General features: G+C 37.7%; 2 protein-coding genes across 2 annotated transcripts in view; one reads left to right on the top strand and one right to left on the bottom strand.

Annotated features, from left to right (window-relative positions):
• The window catches only part of LOC146157439 (uncharacterized), a 33,653-nt gene that overhangs the window by 8,773 nt on the left and 12,083 nt on the right, over positions 1-12,797 (bottom strand). The window lies entirely within an intron of this gene.
• LOC146157440 (uncharacterized) lies at positions 1,006-12,714 on the top strand. The gene is made up of 4 exons (XM_083388334.1): positions 1,006-1,072; positions 2,091-2,166; positions 11,108-11,199; positions 12,261-12,714. Exons 1-4 carry the CDS (start codon positions 1,008-1,010, stop codon positions 12,475-12,477), a joined length of 450 nt encoding a protein of 149 aa, XP_083244460.1. The 5' UTR covers positions 1,006-1,007; the 3' UTR covers positions 12,478-12,714.

The raw sequence follows: 12,797 nt of genomic DNA, 5'->3' as shown, positions 1-12,797 counted from the left end.
AATAAACCTGTTCGACGAAAAAACATTCGGATTGCCAGCGCAGACATCAAAGTAATGATTACCATCAAGGAAATACAATTAAACACAGGCCTTGTTAAACGCAACCATGACTAAGACAGGACATTTCTCCTTTAAGATTAAAAGGGTTTTAAAGGGAAGGCGAGTATGCTGCCTGTAAACGTGGTGTCTGTGTTACGATGGCAATCAGGCAACCGGAAATCTCACAGTATATAGTTCCGGATTAAGCGACCATTTATGACGCAACTGTTTAATCGTAGTAAGCGTCAGGCACCAGCGAAAAGCATTGGGCCGATTTGCCTAATTGAATTTTACCCAAGCACGAAATAGTTGCAAGGTTAGCGGCTAGACACTGACCACCGTTTCTCGGGAGTCGGATTACTGTAAATCGAAACCAAAATGCAGCTGGATTGGTTAAGAAACTCGCGATCGCGACAAACACATCCGTAAAAAAACTTTGAGTGGATTAAAGTTGTCTAAAACCCTTAGCAGGGTAAAAAAAAATTTAACTGAAAAAAAATCACTCTTTTATGAAAAACGACCTTTCTTGAAAAAATGATGCCAGCCGCTACGTTAAACATCCACCAACTATTCGACAACAAAGTTGCGCCAGCCGCTACGTTAAACATCCACCAACTATTCGACAACAAAGTTGCGGATATTCCTCTAATATAGCGTTTCATGAACTGTACATTTCAGGTCAGACAACAACAAAACAACAAGTGCTGTTTAAAATCAAGGTCAAGGGCGCAAAAACACTTTCTTTGTGCCCACAGGAGGCCAAACAGCATTCCAAGGGGGCCAAACATACGTCAGAAAGGGTGTTTAAAAAGAATTTTGCGGTTCCAGTTTCAAGTTCCAGTTTCACGGCGCAAAACGCGACGAGAGAAGAAAAACAAAAAGAAAAAAAAAGGAAAAAGGGGACGCAAACGAGATTCTCTCTCGTTCGAGCGAGAAACGAAATTGAAGTCAGTCTTAGGTTGAAAAGGATGCGACGCACAGCAATTGTGGCAGCGCTGCTTGCGCTAAGTCAAGTCACAGGAAATCGCACCAGGTAGGCTTTGGATAACGAAATAAGAACTATTCGGGGGTTATATTTGGTTAACAGGTAACTGTAGTCTGCTGCGATACCGAAATCTGTCGCCTTTTCAGTTGTCTGTAGTTTAATAACTTTGGTTCTTTCTTCGAAATTTGATTTCCAGGAATTGATAAATTATTTAAAAAAAAAATTAACACTAAGTTGCAATTAGGTTTACTAAATTAGAGAGTTGCTATTTGTACTAATGAAGCCAAACAGAATAAGATTACGAATAAAATTAATACGTGAGCAAAAATTTAGGTTTCCACGAAATAATGTGGTTTGTAGAATTATAAAAACCCGCTAGGAATATGTGTAAAGTTTAGCATTTAGACACATCGGATGGTCTATGAGCAACAAAAAGCAGGATTTTTTAAAGCTGCTAAATTATCCACAATTTATCCGTTCAATAAACTATAAGCCAAAACAAAGAAGTGTGTATATGAAAGACCTTGAGCTCGCCAATACACAATGTCTTTAACATATATACATTTGGAACACTATATACGGATCTGTTCATAAGTTTAATGGTGAAAATAACGGCCCAAACTGATGATGGCATTAGAATTTGCCGAAACGTTAGAACAATAAAGCATGTCGCTTTTAACGTCTATTTGGGCCGTTATTTTCACCATTAAATATATACATTTATTCTGGTATAATATTTTGTGCTGACATCGTGTGCTGGCTAACTTCATATATTCAACGTTTGCCAACACGGATAGGATTTATAACCTGCAATAAACCCGCACGACCTGTCTACGAATTCGGCCTACCGCAGTTTACACACAAATGGTAAACCGCAATGTACACACTATTTAAAGCTCCTCCCAATGGCCTAATTTTGCCAATCGCTTTGCGTTGGTAGTCCTGTGCCTTACCGGTTGATTGCAAATAATAAGCTACGGCGAATCATTCATTTGGTAATACTAGAGCGACTGACTTTCGTTGTGTTGCAGTGAGATTGGCCAATATGACCTATTTTTTGTCGCAGCTCAAACGAAACAAATCCGAGCGAAGAAAACAAAAATGAACTCCGTCTTAGTTATAGAGGACGTCCAGCGCCCACGGTAAGCGAGTTAATACATTTTTTCAGGTGTTGGCTTGATTTTGTGTTGTTTCGCATTGGTGAGCTAACAAGTTGCAATACAAAACGAAAAAAGTTTTTAAAGTGTCTCATTTAGATTTTGATCACTTGAATAAAAAGTTACTCAGAAGGCAGTCTATAATTCCTTGAAAAGAATAGTCACATTTTTTTAAGATTTTAGCAAGCAAAAGCACAAGTTTCCTGAAAGGCGTAATTAAGTTGATTTAATGGGCGGCTTTTCTCATTAAGAACTTACATGTGTGCATAATTCATGAACGACGCGGGAAAAGCGCTTTTTCACTGCGGCGCGTTCAATTGTGCGACGAAAAATATAAGCCAGGAAGATTGAAAACCACAAAAACGAAATGCGATAAAACCCTGCTTTTCTAAGAACTATAGTACAGCGCAGAAGCAATTTCATTAAAATAGATTCGTTTTCTACTAAAAAAGACACTTTAAACCGGCATTCCTTACCGTCTAAACACTACTACAGATATTAGCGCTCCATAATGAATTGCAAAGCCAAAATGGTCTAGTGAACCGACTACATGTTGAATAAGACGTTTCATACGAACTTTCATTATAATATGACATTAGCGATTTATTTCATCATTTTATAAAGGTCAAAACCCGTGTCACAAAAAATGAAGCTGGTGTTTTTCACATTACCAAGTAAACACCTTTCACACGTGCGGCTTTTGCGCAAACTAAGTGTAAGTGTATACCCATAGGATCACCCTTGTCAAAACAGAACCCAAAACAGTGACAAGTCGTGCGTCCCATCGTTTCGGTGATTACCTACATATCTTCGCCCACAAGGTTGGTCAGGTCCTTTGGCAACTATAACGTTCGAAAGCGAACCTCTGTTTATTTCACGCCTTGCTATTTCGGATCTGCGTGCGCAAGATATTCCATCGCGTAGGTAAAACCAAGAGAAGCCGAAATTGCCTGAGATTAAGGGCCAATGATTGAAAAATAACAGATAGCCAGCTCGTTGCAGCTTGCTATATATGCGCCAATATTCTAAGTCCGTATGTGCTGTTATGTACCTTTTTTTTAAATCGCGGGGTGAAAGCAGACCTGTTGATAGTTGAATAAAAAAATACTAAAAAAATTAAGTCAAAGGACAAACAAACTGAAAACACAGAAAAAAATCAAGTGTAGATGCTGTTTCAATCATTTCAAAACGATTTAAAATGCAGTCCACAAAAAGTGGTACGTTCAGTGAAAAAATATTATTTACAACATCAATTTGAAAGGCAAAGCAATGTATCACCGCAAATCAATCGTAAGCATACAAAAGACGGTCAATTAGTGGCAGCGGGGGCTCAACAAGTGAAATGTTTGACGGGTTAAACAGTAAACCTCCCACGAAGTTTTCATCAATTTCTCACAAATGATCCCCCAAAAAACAAACAGTGGTGCTGATAGCTGGAACAGAAAGGGTATACCCAATGGTGAAAGCATAAATAACCGCCAATCAATCGCAAGAATACAAACACGGTCAATTATAGGTACAACGGGGGTTTAACAAGAGTAATGTTTGACGAGTTAAACCTCCCACCTTCCCGACAGTTCGGATTTTCCATTAATTTCTAACAAAATGACCCCCAAAAAATTAACAACTGTGCCGCTAGTTCAGAGGTTCAAGAACTTTTTTTTACCGCTGACCCTTAATTTTTTTTTGCTTCGCGTGGACCAATGTAGGCATGCAATTTTCAGAGATGACGTCATAAATTAACGCCACAATACAAATAGACTTCAGAAATCCGCAGATTTCGGTCAAAAAAATGCAAAAAGTGGAGTCTAATACATTCAGTGCAGAACGTTTTATTTTTAGTTCTCTTTTCTTTGAAAAAAAGATTACTTCTTAAATATACACTAACATTTCAATTAGGCCTTCACAGACCCCCAAGGGGTCCATGGACCCCAGTTTAAAACCCCTGAGCTAGCTGGACTATTACGTGGTCAACAATTAGCAAAAGCGAGGTTGAAAATCGCAAAAGCATATAAAAAACGGTCAATAATGGGCAGCGGCAGTTTAGCAAGCGAAGTGTTTAACGGGTTTAAACAGTAAACCTCACTCGTTTGATTTTATTTTTTTACCAATTTCTAGCAAATGACGCCGAAAAAATCATAAACCGTGCCGCTCCGGGTTTCTTGAACTTTTTTTACCGCGGAACCTTGACATAAGCATGAAGTTTTGAGAGATGACGTCATAAATTGACGCAACAATACAAATAGACTTCGGAAATCCGCTGATTTCGGTTTACAAAAGGTCAAAGTGAAGTGGAGTCTAATACGTTCAGTGCGTTTTAGTTTTATTTCTTTTTTCTATATGGACCCCAGTTTGAGAATCCCCGCGCTAGCTGGGCTAATTCGTCGTCAACAGTAAGCAGGAACGAGGTTAGACTGCGGTACCAACAACAGGTGACCGTAAGTCTGTCTATCGATGCCCTGACAGACAGGGCTAAGTGGCACTTGAATGCGCGCTTAGGCGAACCTCAATCAATTCGTACGCAAATAACGGCTGCGTTTTCTTGGCATTCGTCAGAAAATACTCGACGCAAATACTGGGATGAGGGAAATTATTCGGCGGGGTCGTTACTTGATGTGTTTTTTTCCAAAAAAGTACGGATATTCAAAGTAACATAGGGGAGGATTTCTTAATTATAAGGAGAATTAAATAGTGTTGCGCTGAATATGTGATAATGGAAATCACCTTGACCCTTGCAAGATAAATGTCGACCTTAATTCCTGGTCAGTACCAGCGGAATAATCTAGAAAAGCTAGCAATTCAGGTCAGACAATATATTAAAATATATATATATACTTCGCCAGAAAAGGCATCGTCAGTACATCTTAAATCGAGTGAATATCATTCGATTATTCTGCTGTGAGAATCAAATAGCTATATTTAATCATATTTAAAAAATCCCGGTGAATGAATATTTAGATAAGGAAAGGAAAATTTAACAATTTTTTTTTGAGAATCAGACGCTTTACGGTATAAAAAATGTGATTTTCGGAAATTGCAACTTTGTTTGGCATATAACTGCCTAAATTACAACTCTATCTGTAAAAGCAATAAATTTGACAAGGCGTATAACCACCTGAAATCAAATAACTCAGTTTTTGGGCACTAAGTCGGTTTAGGCCGTGTCGCTCTACAAAGCTTAAGCTGAAAAGAGCCTACTCGGGGTTCAAAGGTTTAGGCCTTATCCTCAATCAAGTACGCACTAATTCGCTGAACATCTGCCAGTGCCGGTCAAAAGCGCCGAGTTTATTTAGGTTTTTACACCTGATTAGAGTCCGACTTCGCAGTAAGAGAGAGAAGTGCTTCTTTTCAAGAGACGTGCAACTTAAAGGGTGAAAATGGATTTTTAAGGTATAAAAAAAGGGGAAAATGGATTTTTGGGGTATAAAAAAGGGTAAAAATGTATTTTGGGGGTATAAAAAAGGGTGAAAATGGATTTTTTTATTTTGTTGTCGATAGAAACCTTTCTTGAAGCTGTGTGGTCAAAAAATGTTTCGTTATGTAGTTGGTTTGTTAAGCCCAGCGTCACAAACAACAGCTTAAATAGTGCAATTTTGCGCTAAAAATCTGAAACTGTTTAGATACTGTAAAAAAAAGCACGAAATTTAGAAAAGTTTACCCAATATTTCGCTACAACGCATAGTCAAACAAACCTGGCGCCATAGTGGTGCCTTAGCTCGCCAACTATAAGCAACCACGCTGCGATTTCGTCGTCAAGATAAATGAACCACACCAAATCAATTTCCTGTGCTCGGAAACAAATCGAAAAGCAAGTTGTTCGTACAATTACGGCCCGATTCTTGTGCCGGCGTTTCGTGGAATCGAGTTTTTTAAGGGGCGTTCAACCACATAAAGGCTTGCATCTCCTGTAATCGGCGAGAGAGAGTCTTTTATGTTGTATAGTGGTAAACGTTATTATTTCGCTTGGATACTTCGAAATGTTGATTCTGGCTGAGCAAAGCGTACAGAACATAGCCGAAACGAATAATAGCACATCACTTGTCTAAATAAATTAGCAGAGCTATTGTAGGTTTGATATTGCACTGGAATTGCCAACATACTAAAAGTAAGCCAGCCAAATAATAATCCTCGCCGCTTTTAAATTATATTGAGAATGACAATAGCTTAAAACGGTACGAATTACAATGTTTGTTTAAAATGAAACCAAATTGATATATACTGTCGTAATAAGAATATCAAAGCCCATACAGAAGTAGGTAGCATTTTGAACACTTCCAAAAACTCTTTATTCACTTTTCTGAGTTATTCGAAATGTTTAGAATGCTACTACCTACTTCTGTATGGTCTTTGATATTCTTGTTGCGTCATACTACAAGCTCAACCATTTGCTCCAAAGATATATAATGTGTATTGCGATTTCCATCCAAACCCAGCAAAAAAATGAATCCCATGGTTCAACTTAATTTTGGCAAAGTTCTACCAATAAAAACCGTCGCCATGCGAAGCAGCGAAAATGTTACTCAGTAGCCAGCATTCATCGATCGACGCGGGATTTTTGGCCCACCCACGACTGCCCCGGGGAACGACACAATTGGGGATTTGTGATGTCACAGAAGAGCCAATTATTACGCAGTTTTCGAGGCAACCATTGCGTAATAGGAACGGCGCGTGTATTATGCCGGCTTAGCTGAAAAAGTGCCTTTTAAAGTTCCAGCAGTTACATACAGCGGTTGAGTTTAATGTTTGTTTTTTACCAGGACAGTTTAAAATAGCACAAGCGATGTAATTTTTATTTTTAACACTGCCTTCCACAGTTGAGTCACACTTTACTGGCCATTTAAACATAGACTGTTATCAACGGCCATTTTTGAATTTTGCCATGCCTAGTGAATTGGTCAACAAGTAACTGTGGAAACGACGTGATGGTATACCTATAACTTCCGAAAAGGCGGCAGAGGGTAACACAACAATCAATATTTTACCACGTCTACTGCTCAAAGTACGGATACAACGTGAGGAGTGTTTAAAAAACCAAATATTGTTAACACAATCATAGAATACGTTTTTACCTGTTTGACTAAAGATAACATATTATAAAATAACGACTTTCACAGGACAATTATCCATATAGTACCAAACTAGTAGCGCTTTTTCTAACCCTAAATGAGCAAGGTTCCTTATGTAGTTCTGGAACTTTGTTCGCTCAGAGGGGGTGGACCAAAGCGGGGCCAGACCTCGTCACAGATTAGCGAATTAAAAGGTCGTAGACACTATTCAGGACAGTTGGCATTCTCAAAAGAAGTGGCGTCGTGTACGTCCTTAGTGCTTTGCACAGTGGGAATGCTGCTTAAAGTTTGAGAAACCTTTCATCGAATCGTCGAAAACAATTCGAAAGGCGAATACACATGACGCGGTGTCTATAGGTCATACTTTCACCGCTAAAAAGACATAGTTTGAATGTGTGCAAAACATGCATCGTGAGTCAGCACATACAGCATTTACGAAAAAGCGTAACAATCGCAGCATAAAAAGTGAAAGACAATCACGTTTTAAAAACAGGATCATTAGAAACCTTTAAAAAACCACCAATTCTTTTAACGCTCCTTTTAAACCACAGCTCTGATAAAGTGGTAATACGTGTTTTCGCATCAGTAAAAGGACATGTTAGTCAGATTGACCGCATTAAAGGCATTGGATTTGTGTGACCTACACATAAACCGATACCGGGCGTTCAAGGTCTATTGCGCAATATATCGTACCCTTTTGATTATGTCAAAGCACCAAGCTAAACCACAATGCTGGGGGCATGGAACACAAAATGTTACCACTGTAACAAGGTTACGGCATTAATAAGTAAAATTACGCTTTAAAAATAAAACAGGTGACCTTATTTGTGGTGTGAAACGGCCAATTCCACCAGTGGTAAAATTATTTTAACCGTTTGGGGACAAAAGAGTATTACCCGGAACAAAATGTCTGTGACCGCACAGTTATGGGCCCCGAATGAGTCAATGTGTCTGAATTTGTGTCAATATAGTTTATGTGTGCTCTTTTCCTTTCTGTTCTCTTGGGATTGGAATGTTATTTACCACAATATTGCTGTTTTTAAGCCTTGTTTTGTTAGCCGGCTTTAAACTTTTAACCTTGATTTTTAAGCAGGGGTTTCATTAAAAGTACTTTCACGCAGTGCGAGAATAATGCATGAAGGTTGGACAACGCAGTGAAACGTAGATAGCAAAATTGAAGCCAAAAACGAAGTTATTTAAACACAATGTCGATGTGGAACAAGACAAACATTTTGTTGTAAAAGTGGAACGTTTCAACGTGTATTAATGATCACAACAAAGGTTCGCTAAAATCACAAACGCGCATTTGGGACCAGCGCGGGGCTTAGATCGGGCTTAACGGTAATATATTCGCTGTCAATCTTGAAACTAGCTCGTTGCTTTTACTACATTTAGCTACCATTTTGACTGCCACATCAAATAGTGCATAATAACAGTATGCTTGCTAGCGACGCCAGACAAACGAAAAAATGTTTTGCAGTCATCTATAAAAATTTCTTATTTACCTTTGTCCATGCGAAGCAAAAAAATGAGGGGTCAGTGGTAAAAAAAGTTTAAGAACCCCTGCCAAAAAAATTGTGGTGCGCAAAATAACGAAAATATTGGCCCAAAATGCATGTCAACAGAAGGCCGGCAGGGTTTTGTCAACCTGAACTAGCCTATGTAGGTTTAATCGATGGCGATATATATAAACATTTTATAATTCCCTAATAAAACATGTTGGATAACTGAATAAAAATAACATGTGAGACTAAGTCTCGTAAGTTAAACAATAAATAGAAAAATTTAAAAACAGCATGCCAAAATAATCATGAAACACCGCTAAACATTAAGGTAGCGCTCTTTCGCGCTATGGATGTGCTGCATGTTGAAAAGCGTGCTGCATGTTGAAATAAAAATTCTAAAATCTAAAACATATATTTTTTTTATCATTATATAATGAAATTTAAACGATAAAACCTAACCCTTTAAAATCGTGTGTTTCATCCATTCAAGTCGCTATAACGCAAGAACAAACGAATAAATATAAAACATTCAAGATTTTTTAAAAATCTGTAAAAAAACGTACGCTCGTCCCGAATCAAGTTGCTACAAAAAGTGAAAACGATACACAACAATACGAGGAACTTGAGAAACATCCCGAAAACGCGACCGCATGGTGTTTACCAAGGCAAAGTCACCCTTCACAACGGCCACAATAATAGACGTCCCGCGGTTTCGCTACGCCCATGGCAATCGTAAACATGAGTCGGTGTCAAGAGGGTGACATCGGGAGCCTGAGCGCTCATGTTGCCTTTCGGACGAGATTCGTTAATCATGTTTATGACGCAGAATACGTCGCCTGGGATATTTGGACGCACATATCGCTGTTTTAATTGTAAAATTGCTCTTCGGAAAAATTTTATTAACTGTCCAACGTTCAAACCACCTATTCGGGCAATCTTCAATATATTGCCCTATTTCCAAATAGGTAATCGAAACGTTGGCACTTTATTAAAATTTTGCCGCAAGAAAAATTTTACAATTGTAACAATACCGGGCAGCAGCAGTATATTCATATCGCTGTTTGTTTAACAAGTGGTTATCTCTTTGTCGCCTGATTTTTTTAATATGATTTAGTCGCACTGCGCCTGAACTCGTCGAGCAGTCTCTTTTTTTCAGCAGAAATACGATTATTTGGGTTGAAAAGTGTGTCCAAATTGCCAATCCGTGATTTAGCAATTTGCGAAACTTTTGTGCAGTTACACAGTAAAACTACATCTTTATAGTAGTCAAAAATATATTTTGGATAACCTAATTCCGTCATTTTTGCCACAATTATGTTATTTATAAATTGATTCATGCAAAATGTACTGTACAAGTTGTGCTGGATAAAATACGAATTGTCATTATTTAACTTCTCCGTGTCCAACGTCTGTTAAAGGGTTCAGCCGAATATTACTAAAAAACAAAAAAAAACTTAACGGATTGTTTTAAGATTCAACCACCCAGTTATAGAGGAATTTCATTTTTCTACATACAATGCAATTTGGGACAAAACACGTAGTTTCATGATGTGTAACAACCACAGGCCAATAATTACAAATAACAGATATACATTCGTAATGTGTTACAACACAGCCCAATAATTAGAAAAGTTTAAAATTGTGACAGACAGCGCCTTATTTAGAAAGAAGTGCCATTCCTAACGGCCATTTCCTCGTCAAATATCGTGGCGTGCAAGCATGGGGCAACGTTTCAAGTCGATTGCCATCGCAAAGACGCAAATTGCAAAACAAACCCTTTACTTGTCGTTAATAGCATCTATCTCCATAGAACACCACGCTATTTGCGGTCTGATCAATCATCGTACACCTTGTTTTTCACGTTGTTTTACGTTGAAAGTGGGATAGCTATGGGCGCTATTAACCTAACGTCATTGCAATCGTGTTTTTCTTGCGATAACAGAACGTAGGTAGGTCCATATGTGCTGCCGTTACCTTTTCGGTTTTCAGTCAACTGTAAATACTTTCGTTTGGCCGTTAGAGTTTTTTTTAATTTGCAAATATTTTACAAACATGTTAATCGTTTCAACCTAGATATCAACAACAATCGAACATCCTTGTTTCATTTTTATGTCTTATATCTAGGAAATGTCTTATATCTATTGATCAAAGCAGTGGGCTTTAGGTTGAGGAAACATACAATTCAAACCGAAGCGGGGTTAAAATTAAACTGAAACAAGCTGTCCAAGATGCGAGTTTAAACTATTAAAAAAACATACCAAATCCAGTTGCAAGATTTTTATGTGCCAGATAAGAAATATGAACTTGTGTATAACAAACGGAAGTTTTTAACCCGATACATTATTACATTTATAGGACGACCAGACAAGCATCCGACCAGCAAGTATTTGGTCACTTCTCATTCCAGCCGCCATTGGAGGATTGGCACTGCTGCTCATATTTTGCTGGTACGTTTTAATGTGTTTTTTAGTTTTTTTAATGTGAAATTATAGCCGTATTGCTGCATACATGTTCCATGCCGAGTTGCAATCAGGCTAAACTAGATGAGAATAAGGGCTCCTAGAAAATGCGAAAAAATGTAATATGAGAGAAGCAATAGGTTCTTCAACACAAATTGAAAACGAAAAATAATTTATAATATAAAACGAAAAATATTGTTTTTTCCCATTTAAATTTGTTTCAATTTGACGTTTTTTTATTTCGCTGTCGTAGGCATTTTTTGTCGAATGAAGATCGTTTATTTTCTAATCACAGCATTACCAAAAAAATGAATCCGGAAAAAACAAAAGGCAGCAGCAGACCGCTTTCCTTTCCTATCTGTCACAGTCATCGCGACGGGTTCTTATTATTTGCGGTTTTGGCGACATGCTTTAAGCACGTAGGCAGCACAATATACAATGAGATGTCTTATATCTGCTTACGTCGTTGTGTGTTGAAAATGAAACAATACACTTCCCGCCGCAAAAGGTTGATGGCATTCAAATGCTCGTTGCAACAAACAGGGTTGCCACACATTTTATTAAAAATAATTCAAAGACACTCAAAAATACTTTTTAAAGAAAATTTATACATCCAACAACCTAATGATGAATAATATGCATGAATTGAATTTAATTCAAAAAAAAAAAAAAAAAAATACGTGGAAAAGTCATGGTAAACACAATAAAAAACGTTAAAAATTGTTAACACATAAGTGACATAACTTAAGCCGGACATTAAATAAATTGAAAGACTTGGAAAAACATGTGTGGTTTTTCAATGGCTTCGCAAAACGCAAATCAATTCCAAGGATTTTGTGGCAAAACTGGCAACCCTGAAAAATTATGGCTTTGACGAGTAAAACACTGAAATAGACGATTTTCATAATTGTTCAGCGCGATTGCTGTAATGGCTGCTCGGCATTTCTTATTAGAGTTAAAAACAATTTGATATTTACTCACTGACCCGGCGTTTAAGTTCACTTGTGATACTTCTAATAACCACGTCAACCTTATTTATGTTTTTACAGCATTTATCCAAACAAGATCAAGCAAGTGTCGGGCAAACTGCTCTCTATATTGAAATGCAAATATAAACAGAGACCTATCAACGGTGACATCACACAATTAAATGACGTCAGGAAGAAGCCATATGATGACGTCACCAACAACAACCACTATGACGTAATCAAAACGGACGACCCTGGTCTGAAGTTGGAAATTATCACAATCGACAAAGGGGGGTGACATTCCAGAAACAACACTAAAAAGTTGGCACTTTGCTGTTGGAAGAAGATATTGGAAAAAGGCGAAAGACGGAGTGTGGTCTTTACGACGGACAAAATCTGGAGTAACGGATAATTTGAACTCGAAATGTTTTTTTTGCACAATGAAGGAATTTAAGAACAGTATGTGTCGTTGGTGTTCGACGACAAGGGATTTGGTGTATTTTAAGCATTCTGCTAAACAAAAACGACTTTTTTTTGTTTTACGCCCAGATTACAGCCTTGTTTACGCATTTAAAAAACCTTTATTTGATAAAAATTGCACAAAAAATAATATTATTT

The sequence above is a fragment of the Ascidiella aspersa genome, chromosome 4, assembly GCF_963924565.1.
Source record: "Ascidiella aspersa chromosome 4, kaAscAspe10.2, whole genome shotgun sequence".
Classification (NCBI taxonomy): Eukaryota; Metazoa; Chordata; class Ascidiacea; order Phlebobranchia; family Ascidiidae; genus Ascidiella; species Ascidiella aspersa.
Note: the sequence above shows the minus strand (reverse complement) of the source record. Positions and strands in the feature narration are given on the sequence as shown.

Coding starts and splice junctions, on each gene's coding strand:
- LOC146157440 (XM_083388334.1), top strand. CDS start 1,008: ATGCGACGCACAGCAATTGTGGCAGCGCTGCTTGCGCTAAGTCAAGTC. Junction 1,073..2,090: donor GTCACAGGAAATCGCACCAG/GTAGGCTTTGGA, acceptor TTTTTGTCGCAG/CTCAAACGAAACAAATCCGA. Junction 2,167..11,107: donor GAGGACGTCCAGCGCCCACG/GTAAGCGAGTTA, acceptor TTACATTTATAG/GACGACCAGACAAGCATCCG.